This window comes from Salmo salar, chromosome ssa10 (genome assembly GCF_905237065.1).
Source record: "Salmo salar chromosome ssa10, Ssal_v3.1, whole genome shotgun sequence".
NCBI classification, from domain to species: Eukaryota; Metazoa; Chordata; class Actinopteri; order Salmoniformes; family Salmonidae; genus Salmo; species Salmo salar.
In genome coordinates, this window is record NC_059451.1 from 17,673,765 (window position 1) to 17,692,899 (window position 19,135).

At 42.4% G+C, this 19,135-nt stretch overlaps 2 protein-coding genes across 6 annotated transcripts in view; both read right to left on the minus strand.

The window, feature by feature from the left end:
* Positions 1-3,091, minus strand: part of LOC106613657 (polyamine-transporting ATPase 13A3) — a 63,673-nt gene extending 60,582 nt beyond the window's left edge. For 3 of the 5 annotated variants that reach the window (XR_006756905.1, XR_006756906.1, XM_045687427.1), the window contains exon 1: positions 2,889-3,086. The gene's annotated coding sequence lies outside the window, so the exon portion shown is untranslated. Of the gene's footprint in view, positions 1-2,888 lie in introns of all 5 variants that reach the window. The other 2 variants (XR_006756907.1, XR_006756904.1) reach the window with 1 other exon arrangement.
* Positions 3,092-13,395: 10,304 nt separating this feature from the next.
* tmem44 (transmembrane protein 44) lies at positions 13,396-19,044 on the minus strand. Its single transcript, XM_014216151.2, has 10 exons — positions 17,849-19,044; positions 17,626-17,755; positions 17,423-17,510; positions 16,980-17,143; positions 16,787-16,873; positions 16,432-16,599; positions 16,161-16,301; positions 15,817-15,921; positions 15,584-15,730; positions 13,396-13,687 (listed from the first exon to the last, which is right to left on the minus strand). The coding sequence occupies exons 1-10, from the start codon at positions 18,028-18,030 to the stop codon at positions 13,553-13,555; spliced, it is 1,347 nt and encodes a 448-aa protein (XP_014071626.1). The 5' UTR covers positions 18,031-19,044; the 3' UTR covers positions 13,396-13,552.
* Positions 19,045-19,135: the final 91 nt, after the last annotated feature.

Below are 19,135 nucleotides of genomic sequence, written 5' to 3' on the forward strand. Positions count from 1 at the left end.
ATCGATTATATGCAACACAGGACACGTTAGATAAACTAGTAATATCATCAACCATGTGTAGTTAACTAGTGATTATGTTAAGATTGATAGTTTTTTATAAGATTAGTTTAATGCTAGCTAGCAACTTACCTTGGTTTCTTGCTGCCCTCGCGTAACAGGTAGTCAGCCTGCCATGCAGGCTCCTCGTGGAGTGCAATGTAAGGCAGGTGGTTAGAGCGTTGGACTAGTAACCAGACGGTTGCAAAAACGAATCCCCCCTGAACAAGGCAGTTAACCCCCGTTCCTAGGCTGTCATTGAAAATAAGAATGTGTTCTTAATCTGACTTGCCTAGTTAAATAAAGGTGTTAAAAAAATAAAAAAACATCGGCCACAATCGGTGTCCAAAAATACCGATTGTTATGAAAACTTAATCAGAATAGCCGATTTCAATCGGTCGACCTCTAGTACGCTCAACTGAAAGGATACCGTTTGTTTACAAATGAACTAATAGTATGTAGTATATACACTCATTAAGTATGTAGTATGGGTAATTGAACACAGCTAGGGACCAATAGGCCGATGGCACATCATGGAAACTGTAGCCTACTGTTCAGATGGGTTAAATGGAAACTGAAATCTTGACTGACTGTAGACCTATAACCTCATATAGCTTTAATATTAACTCCTGCAGAAAATTATACACCAAATGTAGGCCAAATGTTAACACCTGTTCTCAAGTTATGAAATATTATTTATTTCAGCATCTTGAGAGAATGCGAATGTCATTTGTAAACTTCCCCAGTTGTCTTTTGTTAGTACATTTTCTCCCCAGTCCCTAAACACCTTTGCTCCACAAAAGAAGCAGGGATGACAAAACTTTCCCCGATGTCAACTAGATTGAAACAATTTATGACATTCTGGTGAGCAAGGGTTTATTTAGTCTTCTAGGGCAACATATAATGACAGAAGAGAAGCTGCATGCATCTAATTATAGAGATGACTAACAACAAAGTACCAATATGTCGGAAATTATAAGCAGAAACGCATCTAAATCATGCACAAAAAAAATCATGCACCCCCTGTCAACAAAATATTTCCGCAGTCTGACTGTAACCTCCAGCGCATTTTCTATATTAGCGAGTAATGGTCGGGTGCGAGCCTCAGATTTTCACATATAGTTGGGCGGTTGCGAATGGGTTATTAGCAATTGCGGGCGGGTGCGGGTCAACAAACAGCTGACCTGCGCACCACTAATATAAATACCTCTCTACCTCAATTACCTCGTACCCCTGCACTCAGTACTGGTACCTTGTGCATATAGTCAAGTTATCGTTACTCGTTATGTATTTATTCCTTGTGTTATTATTTTTATATTTTCTTAGCATTGTTGGGAAGGGCCTGTAAGTAAGCATTTCACTGTTGGTCTACACCTGTTGTTTACCAAGTATGTGACAAATAAAATGTGATATGATCAGGCTGATCACTTGTATCCTGAGGTTTACTTAATTTCTTTGATTTGGGCAAAGCCCTAATTTCCTCAAAGAGCAACTGCCACTAAAACTCAACTTCTCATTTAGGAAACAGCCTGTGTGGCATCGATTTGAGTTAAACATTTATTGTCAAAATGTACTACTACCTGTAAATAGCATAATTTGGGTCATGATGTCAGTCACGTCTAAAACAGAGTTGTGAGACTTGTGGTTGTGACTGCATCACAACGTCAATGAAGGTTGGGCTTGTTTCACACATGCCCACAGCTGGCAGCACCCAAGTGATCATCAATTCAGAGTCTAGAAGCACGCAACCCAAGCATAATTTGGTTTGACTTTGGATATCCCTATCGGGCTAGTTTGGGTACATTTGTAAATTACACAATGTACATGGGACAATATGTTAAAATTCCAATAGCTCCAAATTTCAATGACTTAAAAACCTCAAACATACTATACACTGTAGAAATGTATATATAAATATTGAAGGCATTTAATGAGAACTAAAAAGTATGCAACATTAAAATATTGCCTAATTAACATTGTGAAATTTATTGACAGTCCCTAACCAGCCATCTGAGATAGCTTTTTACTGGATAGCCTGAGTGATGGGCCTGGATAAATGTAACCATTCAAATCCATAGACAGAGCTATGGATGCAAGGACTGACTATCCATGATATAACAATTATAGTTTTAACCATGTTTTGAGGCTATACAGTGTTTGTTTACAAACACTGGAGTAAAACAAGCTTATATTTTGGTTTCTGGTGGGGTACAACAGTTGAAACTCATAAGGCATTTAATTGTTATGGTCAAGAATCAATGGGTATATCTTTAATTTATACGTCCAAAGATGGATGTAGTAACTAAGGATTCCCCTAACCTGCTGCGTGAATTCTCCTAACCTTGTACGAAGTCACTTCTGCTAGTCAAAACCGACAGACCTGCCCGCCTGAGAGCAGTGCAGTAGCCACTAATTAGATACAGAGCCAGACAGCGATGATACGCTAGCTAGTAGCAAAAGCAAATAGTCGTGTTGTTTTGTCATCTTGGTTATTTTAGCCAGCCAACTCTGTCATAAACGGCATACAATACCAGCTAGCAAAGCTTAGCTAAATTAGCTTATGTTTTCTTTAGATAATATCATGAGTGTATCTCGCTAGCTCTACTCTTTCAGCCGTCAATGTGAAACTACTTACTTGGGTCAGGAGAGACGGCAAACAACCGACATGAGGAATCCCCCCCATTTGATTATACACATGGGAACGCAATCCGACCAGGTCTACTCATGGCTGAGGATGACTGGCACTGTGGCTAGGTTGCTTTCTTATAGACAGCTAGCTAGCCTATATAGCACGCTCCAACAGTACATGGGGTGATGTGGAGGGCTCAAATGAAATTAATAAAGACACTTACCAGAACCACCTGGACTCTCTGAAGATCACCTGAGAGTCATAGTAAGACGAGAACAGCTATTGTTAAATGGGAAAACGTTGTTGAAGAGTCATATAGTTCCTTAGCTAGCTGGCCATGTATATTTTAATATCTAACGTGTTTGACAGCTCAGTGGAAGAGCGAGCGAATGAGTCGTCGAATGAACTGCCTAAAACTGGCTCACTTACCAAGAGGATGTTTGTCACAGGATATGAGATCACGAGAGAACCTACGCAAGGTGAAATGGCACACATTCTTTCCTTATGATATCTTCTATTCATTCACTTCGTTGGGTCACATTTGTTTTCTTTAAACATTACAATCTAGCGTTACATTTCATTCATGCTTGTACTCTGCATGCATAGCCACAGGCTAGTGGCCAATCTTCAAAAAGGGCTTTAGTTTTTGAGATACCCCTACCCGAGGTAGAACAAAACACAACCATGTTTTTTCACATCTCTAATGTCTCCCATTTATGAAATGGATGGTTGTTAAAAAATATTTTACCTCAAAAGTGGTTACATTTATAGATATGACACACACCCTAAACTCAAAATGTGTGTGGCCTGTAGTCAGCATAGAGGGGACAGAAGGCACGTCCATTTTCAAGATACTAAGCTTTTAGGAATGGGGTCATAATAGCTTATAGCCAAAACGGTTCAAACGCTGGACACATTTATATGAAGAAAATACATTTAAACATGCCACATTGGCTTCAGAAATTGCCAGAAGCTTATGTTTACCACAGAGAGCGTGTTATTCTATCTGTTCTCTACCATTCCTGGCTGGCAAAGTACCAGGATGTCTCTGGTTTTGAATCTGAATTTAGAGAACTGAATTTGAGAACTGAATCTGAATGCATCCAAGAATTTGAGTGCCTTCAGAAAGTATTTATAGCCATTGATTTATTCCACATGTTGTATTACAACCTGAATTCAAAACGGATTAAATTGATATTTTTTCTCACCCATCTACACACAATACCCCATAATAACAAAAATAAAACGTTTTTAGAAATTAAAGCAAATGTATTGAAAATGAAATACAGAAATATCTAATGTACATAAGTATTCACACCCGAGTCAATACTTTGTACAAGCACTTTTGGCAGCGATTAGATTACAGCTATGATTCTTTCTGGAAAAATCTCTAAGTGATAATGCCCTCAAAGCTGGTGTTTAGAGGATATATTGGAATGGGGGTTGTTAGGTCCGAGACTAAATCGAGGGTCGGCAAACTGTGCCAATATATGCTCCAAACACCGGCTTCGAGGGCATTATCACTTTATCAACAGATTATCAACAGGTTACCAACATATTCAAATAATGATTGACATATTTTAATTAAAAACTTTCTTTTGCTGAATTTATTCATACTATTTAATCCTTCCACAATAAATAGTCCCGACAAAAATCTAGGGTTGCTACCCAAGCCGGCTGGTCGTTCGTTCTATCGGTTCGGTTGCACAGGGGCGCAACTTTGGTTTTAGAAGTGGGAGGACCTAAATATATATATGTTTTATCCAGTCGCATAAACAGTCCAAACAGCCTATCCGACCGCTTGGAGGCGTCTGCATTGTCCTAAAGCACACCGTTACCTCGTTCTGTATCACATTCCAATTATAAAACTTGGGGGGACAAAAATGCAATTTCAGAATGTGGGGGAGACATTCTCCCCAGTGCATTTGTTTAAGTTGCTTTCTAGTGACATTTATTTGGAAACATCCATAACAATGAGCTAATGAAGCACAATTTCACCTGGCATAGAACATTTCTCACTCCTCAGGACACTTGTTCAGAGGAGTTAGCCAACAACACAGCTAACACAATCACTTCAAACTGAAGCTGGAAAGACTGCAACTAGCTGCACTTCGTTTCATTGTATCTTTTTTCAATTTACATTTCTTTGAAATATCCATAAAAATGATGCCAGCTGATTCATGATTCATGATTCATGATTCGACTGATTGAGAAACGCTGCCTGCCTGTCTGTTTCGTCCCGACTCCTGACACGTTCATTACAATGGGACAGCTGGAGATCGAATTTTAATATTGAAACAATGTTGCAAATGTTGGAGACAGACAGCGAGGTTTATACAAATCTCTATTGTTGAAAACGTAATGTTAGTCTAAAAGTAATGTGAGATAATGTCTATATGTTTTTTATAGTGCAGATCAAGTTTATTAATACAGTGGATTGCGCAGTCAGATCAAACAGAGTAAATAGGCATATTTACGTCATAAATTTAGCCAGTGGTAACTTGTAGACTAGACACTGAATGGAATGCGCTTTTAACCAATCAGCATTCAGGATAAGACACACCCATTGTATAAAATAGCTTTCCACATGTGGATAGTGCAAATATTGCCCATTTATTATTTTTAAATTATTCAAGTTCTGTAAAATTAGTTGTTGATCATTGCTAGACAACCATTTTCAGGTCTTGCCATAGATTTTCAAGTAGATTTAAGTCGAAACTGTAACGCGGCCACTCAGGAGCATTCACTGTCTTCTTGGATAGCAACTCCAGTGTAGATTTGGCCTTGTGTTTTAGGTTACTGTCCAGCTGAAAGGGTAATCTCCCAGTGTCTGGTGGACATTAGACTGAACCAGCTTTCCTCTACGATTTTGCCTGTACTTAGCTCCATTTCGTTTCTATTTTATCCTGAAAAACTCTGGTCCTTAACCATTACAAGCATACCCATAACATGATGCAGCCACCACTATGCTTGAAAATATGGAGAGTGGTACTCAGTAGTGTGTTGTATTGGATTTGCCCCAAACATAACACTTTGTGTTCAGGACAAAAAGTGAATTGCTTTGCAGTATTACTTTAGTGCTTTGTATTATTACACATAGAGTCCATAGAACTTATGTGACTTAAGTCCCCCCAAAAATACAGAAATTATTTAGGCTTGCCATAACAAAGGGGTTAAATACTTGATTCAAGACATTTCAGTTTTTTATTATTTGTAAAAATAAATAAATAATAACACAATTCCACTTTGACATTATGGGATATTGTGTGTAGGCCAGTAACACAAAATATCAATTTAATCTATTTTAAATTCAGGCTGTAAACACAGCAAAATGTGGAAAAGGTCAAGGGATTTGAATGCTTTCTGAAGGCACTGTAGCATATGCATAGTCTATGGTGAGCAAAAGCTCTAATAGCTTAGACCAGCTTGAATACATCCCATATCTATCTTCCCTCAAAGCCTGGGCTTCTATGACGTACTCACAATCCTAAAGAAAAACAAGAAAGCCCATTCAGGACTGCTGCTTCAGATGTTTTAATCCTTGCTCCCAGTCAGTTGTGCAAACAGAATTCCACATATTTATATGGACAAGACAGTTTGTTGTCATTTGCCCCAGTCTCAGAAGGGAAAATAATAAATCTCAGGCCCTGGCCCCTCACAGCCCACAGGCTGGGGAACGCCAGCTCAGCACTCAGATGACATCAGAATGAATACAAGGCACTGGCAGTGACTTGGTTTCAGGACCTGCATTTACAATATGCATGTGTGCTGTGCTGGTTTCTGTATGCCTGGCACCTTCTCTTTGTTCTCAGCATGTCAAAGGAGTTTGAGACGACTATGGTAATACGTCTTTATAGATGTGCAATATGAAAGGGAATGCTAATGTCTTAAGGATAATTCATGTTGATACACTACATGACCAAAAGTGTGTGGACACCTGTTCATCGAACATCTCACTCCAAAATCATGGGCATTAATATGGAGTTGGTCCACACTTTAATGCTATAACAGCCTCCACTCTTCTGTGAAGGCTTTCCACTAGATGTTGGAACATTGCTGAGGGGACTTGCTTCCATTCAGCCACAAGTGCATTAGTGAGGTCGTGCACTGATGTTTGGCGATTAGGCCTGGCTCGCAGTTGGTGTTTCGGCGAATCTGACCACGACTCCATTTTGCTCCTCCCTTCCTATAGGCAGAAACTCAAACAGGAAGCACCCATGCTAAGGACTATTCAACTCTGGTCTGACCAATCAGAATCCACGCTTCAAAATTGTTTTGATCACGCGGACTGGGATATGTTCCGGGATAGCCACTAAGAATAATATGGACGTGTACAAACGGTCACTGAGTTTATCAAGAAGTGTATAGGAGATGTTGTACCCACTGTGACTATTAAAACCTACCCTAACTAGAAACTGTGAATAGATGGCAGCATTCGCGCAAAACTGAAAGCACGAACCACCGCATTTAACCATGGCAAGGTGACGGGGAATATGGCAGAATATAAACAGAGTAGTCGTTCCCTCCGCAAGGCAATCAAACAGGAAAAATGTCAGCTCAGACACAAGACGTATGTGGCAGGGTTTACAGACAATCACGGACTACAAAAGGAAAACCAGCCATGTCGCGGACACCGACGTCTTGCTGCCAGACAAGCTAAACACATTCTTTGCCCACTTTGAGGATAACACAGTGCCACTGACGCGGCCAGCAACCAAGGACTGTGGGCTCTCCTTCTCTGTGGCCAACGTGAGTAAGACATTTAAACGTGTTAACCCTCGCAAGGCTCCCGGCCCAGGCGGCATCCCTAGCCGCGTCCTCAGAGCATGTGCAGACCAGCTGGCTGGTGTGTTTACTGACATATTCAATCTCTCCCTTTCCCAGTCTGCTGTCCCCACATGCTTCAAGATGGCCACCATTGTTCCTGTTCCCAAGAATGCAAAGGTAACTGTACTAAATGACTATCACCCCGTAGCACTCACTTCTGTCATCATGAAGTGCTTTGAGAGACTAGTCAAGGAGCATATCACTTCCACCTTACCTTTCACCCTAGACCCACTTCAATTTGCTCACCGCCCCAATAGGTCCATAGACGATGCAATCGCCATCACACTGGCCTATCCCATCTAGATGAGGAATACCTATGTAAGAATCCTGTTAATTGACTATAGCTCAGCATTCAACACTATAGTACCCTCCAAGCTCATCATTAGGTTTAAGGCCCTGGGTCTAAAACCTGCCCTGTGAAATTGGGTCCTGGACTTTGACGGGCCGCCCCCAGGTGGAGAAGGTGGGAAACAACATTCCACTTCACTGATCCTCAACACTAGGGCCCCACAAGGGTGCGGGCTCAGCCCCCTCCTGTACTCCCTGTTCACCCATGACTGCGTGGCCATGCACACCTCCAACTCAATCATGAAGTTTGCAGACGACACAACAGTAGTAGGCTTGATTACAAACAACAACGAGACAGGCTACAGGGAGGAGGTGAGGGCTCTTGGAGTGTGGTGTCAGGAAAATAACCTCTCACTCAATGTCAACAAAACAAAGGACATGATCGTGGATTTCAGGAGACAGCAGAGGGAGCACCCCCCTATCCACATCGATGGGACAGGATTGGAGAAGGTGTAACGCTTTAAGTTCCTCGGCGTACATATCAGTGACAAACTGAAATGTTCCACCCACACAGACAGTGTGGTGAAGAAGGCGCAACAGCATCTCTTCAACCTCAGGAGGCTGAAGAAATGTGTTTTGTCACCTAAAACACCCACAAACTTTTACAGATGCACAATTGAGAGCATCCTGTCGGGCTGTATCACCACCTGGTACGGCAACTGCACTGCCCACAACCGCAGGGCTCTTCAGAGGGTGGTGCGGTCTGCACAACGCATCATCAGGGACAAACTACCTGCCCTCCAGGACACCTACAGCACCCGATGTCACAGGAAGGCCACTGCCTGTTCAACCCGCTATCATCCAGAAGGCAAGGTCAGTACAGGTGCATCAAAGCTGGAAACGAGAGACTGAAAAACAGCTTCTATCTCAAGGCCATCAGACTGTTAAACAGCCATCACTAGCACAGAGAGGCTGCTGCATATATACACACTTGAAATCATTTAAATGGAACACTAGCCACTGTAATAATGCCACTTTAACAATGTTTACATATCTTGCATTACTCATCTCATATGTACAGTCGTGGCCAAAAGTTTTGAGAATGACACAAATATTAATTTTCAAAGTCTGCTGCCTCAGTTTGTATGATGGCAATTTGCATATACACCAGAATGTTATGAAGAGTGATCAGATGAATTGTAATTAATTAGAACGTCCCTATTTGCCATGCAAATGAACTGAATCCCCCAAAAACATTTCCACTGCATTTCAGCCCTGCCACAAAGGACCAGCTGACATCATGTCAGTGATTCTCTCGTTAACACAGGTGTGAGTGTTGACGAGGACAAGGCTGGAGATCACTCTGTCATGCTGATTGAGTTCAAATAACAGACTGGAAGCTTCAAAAGGAGGGTGGTGCTTGGAATCATTGTTCTTCCTCTGTCAAACATGGTTACCTGCAAGGAAACACGTGCCGTCTTCATTGCTTTGCACAAAAAGAGGCTTCACAGGCAAGGATATTGCTGCCAGTAAGATTGCACCTAAATCAACCATTTATCGGATCATCAAGAACAAGGAGAGCGGTTCAATTGTTGTGAAGAAGGCTTCAGGGCACCCAAGAAAGTTCAGCAAGCGCCAGGACCGTCTCCTAAAGTTGATTCAGCAGCGGGATCGGGGCACCACCAGTACAGAGCTTGCTCAGGAATGGCAGCAGGCAAGTGTGAGTGCATCTGCACGCACAGTGAGGAGAAGACTTTTGGAGGATGGCCTGGTGTCAAGAAGGGCAGCAAAGAAGCCACTTCTCTCCAGGAAAAACATCAGGGACAGACTGATATTCTGCAAAAGGTACAGGGATTGGACTGCTGAGGACTGGGGTAAAGTCATTTTCTCTGATGAATCCCCTTTCCAATTGTTTGGGGCATCCAGAAAAAAGCTTGTCCAGAGAAGACAAGTTGAGCGCTACCATCAGTCCTGTGTCATGCCAACAGTAAAGCATCCTGAGACCATTCTTGTGTGGGGTTGCGTCTCAGCCAAGGAAGTGGCGTCACTCACAATTTTGCCTAAGAACACAGCCATGAATAAAAAATGGTGCCAACACATCCTCCGAGAGCAACTTCTCCCAACCATCCAGGAGCAGTTTGGTGACGAACAATGCCTTTTCCAGCATGATGGAGCACCTTGCCATAAGGTAAAAGTGATAACAAAGTGGCTCTGGGAACAGAACATCGATATTTTGGGTCCATGGCCAGGAAACTCCCCAGACCTTAATCCCATTGAGAACTTGTGGTCAATCCTCAAGAGGTGGGTGGACAAACAAAAACCCACAAATTCTGACAAACTTCAAGCATTGATTATGCAAGAATGGGCTGCCATCAGTCAGGATGTGGCCCAGAAGTTAATTGACAGCATGCCAGGTCGGATTGCAGAGGTCTTGAAAAAGAAGGGTCAACACTGCAAATATTGATTCTTTGCATCAACTTCGTGTAATTGTCAATAAAAGCCTTTGACACTTATGAAATGCTTGTAATTATACTTCAGTATTCCATAGTAATATCTAACAAAAATATCTAAAGACACTGAGGCAGCAGACTTTGTGAAAATGAATATTTGTGTCATTCTTAACTTTTGGCCACGACTGTATATACTGTATTCTATACTATATATTGTATCTTAGCCTATGCCGCTCTGACATTGCTCATCCATATTCTTACTTAACTCCATTCCATTCCTTTACTTAGATGTGTGTGTGTTAGCTTTACGACACTCCAGCCGACGCTTGGCATTGGCATGGTGATCTTCGGGTTGTGTGCGGCTGCTCGGTCATGAAAACCCATTTCATTAAGCTCCCGATGAACAGTTCTTGTGCTGACATTGCTTTCAGAGGCAGTTTGGAACTTGGTAGTGAGTGTTACAACTGAAGACAGGCAATTTTTATGCACTACGTGCTTCAGCGGTCCCGTTCTGTGAGCTTGTGTGGCCTACCACTTTGTGGCTGAGCCGTTGTTGCTCCTCTACATTTCCACTTCACAATAACAGCACTTGCAGTTGCCCGAGGCAGCTCTAGCAAGGCAGAAATTTGACGAACTGACTTGCTGGAAAGGTGGCATCCTATGATGGTGCCACGTTGAAAGTCACTGAGCTCTTCAGTAAGGCCATTCTACTGCCAATATTTGTCTATGGAGATTGCATGGCTTTGTACTCGATTTTATACACCTGTCAGCAACGGGTGTGGCTGAAATAACCGAATCCACTCATTTGAATGGGTGTCCACATACTTTTGTAAATACAGTACCAATCAAAAGTTTGGACACACCTACCTACTCATTCAAGAGTTTCTTTATTTTTACTATTTTCTACATTGTAGAATAATAGTGAAGACAAACTATGAAATAACACATATGGAATCATGTAGTAACCAAGAAAGTGTTAAACAAATCAAAATATATTTTAGATTTTTCAAAGTAGCCAAGCTTTGCCTTGATGACAGCTTTGCACTCTTGGCATTCTCTCAACCAGCTTCACCTGGAATGATTTTCCAACAGTCTTGAAGGAGTTCCCACATATGCTGAGCACTTGTTGGCTGCATCCCAAACCATCTCAATTGGGTTGATGTCGGGTGATTGCGGAGGCCAGGTCATCTTATGCAGCACTCCATCACTCTCCTTCTTGGTCAAATAGCCCTTACACAGCCTGGAGATGTGTTGGGTCATTGTCCTGTTGAAAAACAAATGTAGTCCCGCTAAGCACAAACCAGATGGGATGGCGAATCGCTGCAGAATGCTGTGGTAGCCATGCTGGTTGCGTGTGCCTTGAATTCTAAATAAATCACTGAGTGTCACCAGCAAAGTACCCCCCCACCATCACACCTCCTCCATGCTTCACGGTGGGAACCACACATGCAGAGATCATCCGTTCACTTACTCTGCGTCTCACAAAGAGACGGTGGTTGGAACCAAAAATCTAAAATGTCCATTGCTCGTGTTTCTTGGCCCAAGCAAATCTCTTCTTATTGGTGTCCTTTAGTAGTGGTTTCGCTGCAGCAATTCGACCATGAAGGCCTGATTCACGCAGTCTCCTCTGAACAGTTGATGTTGAGATGTCTGTTACTTGAACTCTGAAGCATTTATTTGGCCTACCATTTATACTGAACAAATAAACATATAAACTCAACATGTAAAGTGTTGGTCCCATGTTCAAGAGCTGAAATAAGATACTAAAAAAGCTTATTTCTCTCAAATTTTGTTTGCCTTGATAATCTATCCACCCGACAGGTATGGTATATCAAGATGATTAAACAGCATGATCATTACATAGGTGCACTTTGTGCTGGGGACAATAAAAGGTCACAAAAATGTGCAGTTGTGTCACACAATATAATGCCACAGATGTCTCAAGTTGAGGGAATGTGCAATTGGCATGCTGACTGCAGGAATGTCCACCAGAACTGTTGCCAGAAAATGTAATGTTGATTTCTCTACCATAGGCCACCTCGATGTCATTTCAGAGAATTTGGCAGTACGTCCAACCGGCCTCACAACCGCAGACCATATGTAACCACGCCAACCCAGGACCTCCACATCTAGCTTCTTTACCTGCGGGATTATCTGAGACCAGCCACCCAGACAGCTGATGAAACTGGAGTATTCCTTTCTGTAAAAGCCCTTTGTAGGGTAAAACTAATTCTGATTGGCTGGGCCTGGTTCCCCAGTGTGTGGGTCTATGCCCTTCCAGGCCCACCAATGGCTGCACCCCTGCCCAGTCATGTGAAATCCATAGGGCCTAATGAATTTTTCAATTTCCTGATTTCCTTATGAACTGTAACTCAGTAAAATTGTTGAATTTATTTTTGTTTATATTATCCATTTCTTGTCACAGACCAATGTCTTCAGCAGACATGTCAAAGGATATGTAATGTGAAGAATGTACTTCACAGTTTTGCTCTAACATATGTACTGTCCTTTTATCAGAACCCAGGGAAGTCACTTGAATGCCCATCAGTTAAAACAACTCTGGCACCATACTATCCGCTAGTTAGAGAAACGGGCCAGACAGGTAGAGTATTGGGAGCGACTGGGAAGGACGGAGGAGCCCTTGTCCTCTTAATCTGGCCCCAATCAGGTCTGCTGGGCCTTTTCCAGTTTAGCCCAGATAACCTGGCCTGACTAGGAAAATCTAGGAAGTGAACCTTTGACCTTGCGAGGCGGACATGGAGCGATATTGTTTTATTAAGAGTGGTCTACGGTGACCCATTCCGAATGGGTCTCGTTATTTAGTGCAGTCCATGCAAAAGCCAAGCTGATGAGGAGTCTGGGTGTCATCCGTTTAATGAGTGGTGCAAACCCATTACAGGAAAGCTGTCTGAGGCTAGCTGAGCATCTGAGGAGCGATGACAGCATCTGTAGTTGACAAACTTACAAAGAGAGTCAGATGCACTGCCATACAGTGCATCCATTAGTAATTGAACCCATTAATTAAATCTTTCATGAAACTAAAACCAGCTGGCTCAATGTCCACATTGTTATGTCAACTCCACAGGTCACTTATGAAGACAAACCAATAACTTATTACACCCAATGAGTATAAGACATTACAAAAACAAAGTTTGATGGCAGATACATTTTTGCACTTTTATTATCTTTCATATTCACAATCCAAACACAGATCTGACAATGTAATGTCATGAGGAAGTGTTACCAGGTCATTCACCAGTGTTTGAAATTATCACGCCACTTCACCCTCACCCACTCTGCTTTATACGCTCTTCCCAGCCTGTCAAATGATGCCACCACAGCTGCAGATGGGTTTTGGGCTCAGGTTCTTTGGCCATTCTTGCAGGGGAAACCCATCCACTTTCTCTTGCTCTTTTGGCAGTTTGTTCCACTGTGCATTTGCATCTTCAAAATCCCACTGGAGAGAAGACAGTTGTGTTGTTACTGGGCAGAGATACCGTTTACCCATTATGCATATTCATTATGGTTGACACATTGTTTATGTCTATCGCTTAATTACATTGTGTTCTTGGTCTCTAAGGAAATATTCTACACTGCAATAAAAACACAAAATGTTAATTTGTTCACATGTTCAACCAACAAAAAAAACTCCTCAGTCCTTGGAGAGCAGCATACAAAATGTTGAGCCAAGCCCTGACCAGCAGGCAACACACAGGAGACCGTAAACAGCTCCCAAAATAGCAGAGCTGAGTGACGAATCCCCTATAGACTAGGCAACCATTTTGTGCCTGCTTCCGAGGCAGAATGGCCCTGCCTTTCAACCCTTGATTTGTAAAAGCAGAATAGTGGGGCCACAATGCAAATCTTGAACAATTCAAACCCTCCGCCTCACCTCAACCCAACTCGAACAAGTACTCAGCAGAAATGAGCAAGAAAAACAATACTAATGGGAATTCCAATCAGCTTTCTTGTGGCTGGGGTTGTTTTCAGAGTAACAAGAAAAACAGACCATTTACACAGAGCCCTGTGGTGAGTTTATGCAGCCGGAAAACTGCAAAAGGCCTTTATTATTTCCTCATAAGAATTCAATATAAAAGCAAATAGTGATATGCAAAAATGACCTAAAGCCTTTGTCAACATCATGGTTTATGCTAATTATTTTTATATCATTCAGTAGTAAATGAAGTGCTTTAAATACTTAGCCTGTTTGTTCTCCAAATAAGACTTTACAGCTGTATGGCCCTAGACAGTCTAGTATTATATAATAGAAATGAAGGTAGAGGGGCATTACATTCAAAGAATCCAGAACAGCCCTTCAGACCTAAAGGAACACGTGTACCAGGTGCCAGGCTACCAGCCCATCCCCACTTATGGATGATTTGTCTGAGTGTTAGTGATCAAAGATTATGCAATACGTGTCGACGGAACTAAACGGACGAACTGAACCCCCATCATATATTACTAAGTAACTGGATGTCTGACCTTTATCAGACCATAGTTAATGCTAACCAAAGGCAAATAACATTTGAGATGTTAAGTAAACGGATGAAAAACCTCATACTGTACAAACTACAGCCCATAGCTATAGAATGCCACTGCTGACAAAATGACAATGACTCAATTCAGCCATGTTAACTACAGAATGTTCTGAACCCTTGTTTGGGCCCTACTGCTCTTTAATGCACTTAGCCAGGGGAGGTTCACATAATTTGCTTTTTCCCGTTTGGTGAATAGTATAAAGTTCCAATTGTTTTCCCTCACACCACTTGCAATTGTTTCAGATTAAATGACATCCTCTGTGACTTGGCTTTCTGCGGAACCACAGAGAGCACTATTATTCGAAAGATGTGAGGGCCAAAAAGGGTGCCAATAGAAAATTAATTTCCCATAAGGCATTAAAGACATCGCACGCTAACCCTAACCATTCTAAACTTTTCCCAATTATGAGGATGACAGGTTGGTTATGAGTGGACTGTCACTGCACCAGAATAGCAAGTTCACATGGGAAGACCTGAGCATAATGAAGTTAAATAAATAGTAATTTGGCAAGCAAAGCACTTCAGAAGAGCTTGCAGGTAAATGTCTTGATTTTACCTTCATTACTTGGTAATAGGCCTGCAATGTGTTCTGACAGAAAATTATTGGCTTCCTTGACGTGTAGATAAATCCAAAGCAACTAGTGTGTGAAGGATGGTTGAACACCACCACCACCACCTTGTGGCAGAAAGTGGTTTTACAGTTCACATCTCTTGACTACCACATACTACACTTCACGAACTCAGAAGACCTAGACCATATCTCACTGTAGAAGATGATTTTACACAATAGTAAAGTTGATTTGTCTCCATCTGACCTCCAGATCCGAGTTGAGGGATGAGGAGTCTGAGAACGTTTCGGAGGTGCAGGGTTCGTCCACTCGCACTACCCTTACTGTCCTCCTGAGGGGATGGCTCTCTGAAACCCCCTCCTCCCTAGAGAGGGTCACCTCCTTCAGACACACCTGAAATCATACATTGATGTAAGTAAAGGAGGTACAAATCTGAGTTGTATGTCAAGTTGAACTTCTGAAGAAGTTTTGACCCTCACCTTTCGCACGGGTTGAATGTTGACATCCATGTAATGCCCCATATCGGCAAACTTTAGATTCTTCTTACTGGAGAGAACCCGGAGAGGAGCTCCATCCAAGTCCAACTCACATGAGGAAATAAGAGTGGTGTTTATTTAAAAAGGAGATGATCAAATACTGTGTGAAGCAAAGCCTGGGTATGAATGAAAGAGTTCTCAAACTGCCATTTTGACTTTCATTCTGTAGCTTAAAGGTCTTTAGTTGGTCTTTCATTCCAATACTTTCTATACAAGTAAGTATTTAATCAGACATTCAGAGTCCATCTCCTCAACTCGGGCATATGAAGACAGGACTGTAGACTTACTGGGTGTTTTTGTTTTGTCTTCCCACTGGGGTTGTGCTGAGTGGGGGGAGAGGAGCCGCCCAGGAGACTCTCTGTATCTGGAGAACCCCCTCCAGGCTGCTGCTCAGGGGTACCCTTCCTACACCAGGACAGGACCACGATCTGACCACAAAGTTAAGACAAAACTGAAGGGGGGGGTTCTATTAAATTAGAACTCGGTCCATTCACGGAGATGACCCGATATTCTATTCACATAATGTAGAACTAATATTCACAAGCTTGAGAAGGATACAGCAAGATCCAGGGCTGCACCGCACGTTGACGCCAGGAGCCACGGCATGGCTCTCAGTACAAACTCATACTGGGTGTCGTAAAGTAATATGGCCGAGGTGTAGAGGGCACCGGCCAAAGAGCACAGCAACCCTGAGGACACGTGTGCCCTTGAACTCTCCCCTCTGTGCTAAAAGATCAACGTAGAGGTTGAAGTGCTATGGGCATTATGCAGTATTGCAGTGAGCATTATGTTATGTATAACGCTGTTTTTTTTACTACATAACAGTTGGCTTTGAGGGACTGTTGTGACAATACAGCAAAGTATGGGCAACTCAGACATGAATGGACGTGAACTATGATGGGGTGTCACTTACTGCTCTGGAGAGGTCAGGGAACTTGGAGGTCCAGGCAATCACAAAAGAGAGCAGACCAAGAATGTATCCCAGGACCTCCATACGGTCCTGCCCAAGAAGACAGCATTATAGTCAGTGAGCCATTGAAAAGGTCACTCTGGAATTTATGGGAGGTAATAGAAGAGTGATTTCATAGGAGAATTTACACATTTACATGCAGGAGGTCAGTGAGAAGAAGTCTTCTCCCAGTGAGAGGTCTGTCTACAAGCCCATGGCTGGTCCTGAAGGTTAGGTAGCTCCCTCCACCCACCACCAACAGCAGAGACACGGCCATGAAGTTCTGCCTCCTCCTCCTCTTCATCATCCTCAGCCTCTTCTCTGAGGGGAAAAGGAGGCGAAGGTTAAGGATTGCAGCTCTGCTGACTGAACGTTGCCCATTGAAACATTAAAATAATATTTCTCAAGGCCCTCTCTTCAGCCTCATTTGTTTGGTATCTCTCGGCTTTATAGATAAAACATTTCTTTACTGTTTTGCCTATGCACATTGTGCAAGTGTTGTGTGTCGATAAGGGCTTGTAGGACAGGACTATTGTGAGCAGCTCTGGAAAAAAAGGCAAAAGTGATACATGTGTAAAAGGGACCCACCCTCTTGCTTACCTGCTCTGGTGTTCCAACACAAAAATACCGGGAAGATGGAGATGAAATGAATAACTTCTACAGCTGCCATAAAACCACCCATTATGACCTAAAACAATCACAATGGAAGAAACATGGAATATAGTGATGGACGTAGCAGGTAATCATGATCTTATACAGTATAGGCCCATACAGCGTCTGGAAATAGAATGTCGTTTTGTCACCTGAAGAGCCAGCTGATTGGAGAGAAATGCCCCGACGGTGCCGCACAAATTTCCAAAGAAACAGTAGAGGACACAGGCTGCCTCCTTGCCGGAATTCCTGTCCCGGCCTCTGCATCTCAGACATACCACCCTTGAACAAGTATTGCGGACAAAAGTTAAGTAAAACAACTATAATAAGTAGCCTTTACTCCAGGTTTAAATGCGTAATTACCCACATACTCACATAAAACATGATATTAACAAAAGAAGCACCGACAAACAGACGAGTCCGGTCGAGATGCAAACGTTCTGTCTGTTTGAAAAACAGCTCGATATAATGTCGTGGCGCCACCAAGACGTAAAGTCAAACGAAAGGCTTTCTGCTCTGCTTTGGCCATTTGTGACACTCTGTGCTTCCACTCCCATATCTTCTAACTATGCCGTTGACCTAAAACAAATCTATGGAATGGCAAATATGACCAGCTGCGTCAGTGGCAGAGCGACAGGTGGTGCCCAGCACAGGTATGTAAAAGATGTGCGCAATTGTGCCCTGATCACATGCAAATTTACTTCACAAAAGCGCTGCCCAATAGAGACCACTGGTTCAATATACGATTTTAAACGCATGATCTTGCCAGGGCATGTCGATGCCTTTCCTAAACAACAAAAAATGGAGGTAGATGTAATAAGAAAGTCGGTCAATTGAATTTATATGATAGTCACATTTTAAAGAATAATTGCGTACACCAGTCATGTGCAACAAAGCAAATCAATTCCAAACCAAGGAACACATTTCTGCTCTACACTGAAAGATAAAGGGCAGTTCTCTTGAGAAAAAAATGTAGGTGAGCTACAGCAAAGATTGTCTATTATATTGATATTCGAGTGACAGCTCAAACAATGGAAATGCCTGTCCTCAAAGATGGAAGGCAGGCGAGATCAGGTGGGACCATTCTAGCCAATGAGAGGGAAGATACCCGTATGAACAGGCCATATCTGTGCAATTATAGTATGTAAAACAGCATGGGCAGCGCCATTGAGGCTATCTCCATTTTAAAGAAGTAAATTGTTGGTTCATTTGCTGAATGCTCCCAACTCATAGGAATGCCCACCCAGTTAAGTACATGAAAATGGTGGAAACTCTGAATGACAATACCCATGATGAGTTCTCTATCTAGCTCTGTGACAACCGGCACAACTCCGATATACTGTAGTCGTTTACTGGGTACGTTGCGAAATGCCACGTGCACCAACTTATCAGTACATTTGTAACAACCTAACCATGATGAAACTTCTATTCGATCAAATAAGCAATTTATGTTTTTGTTGCCCAATTTCGACAAGAGTCTCATTGAACGCCATACAAAAATTCCTCACATCGTGGGTTTATTTTCGTGGCCAGATTTTGGGCGGAGTAAAACCTCTCTTCGCCTCTTTCTCTCTGGCTACAGCTTCAAGTACCTCGTTGAGGCTTTTGTTGTGGCAGTTCGATGGTACATTGAGCACATAGTCAGGGAAAATATTGCAAACA

Excerpts from the sequence above, each read along its gene's own strand:
- tmem44 (XM_014216151.2), bottom strand. The coding sequence starts at position 18,030 with ATGGGAGTGGAAGCACAGAGTGTCACAAATGGCCAAAGCAGAGCAGAA. Across the intron at positions 17,511-17,625 it reads CCAATCAGCTGGCTCTTCAG|GTCATAATGGGTGGTTTTAT; the intron begins GTGACAAAACGA and ends TGATTGTTTTAG. Across the intron at positions 15,922-16,160 it reads AGACAAAACAAAAACACCCA|TTGGACTTGGATGGAGCTCC; the intron begins GTAAGTCTACAG and ends TCCTCATGTGAG.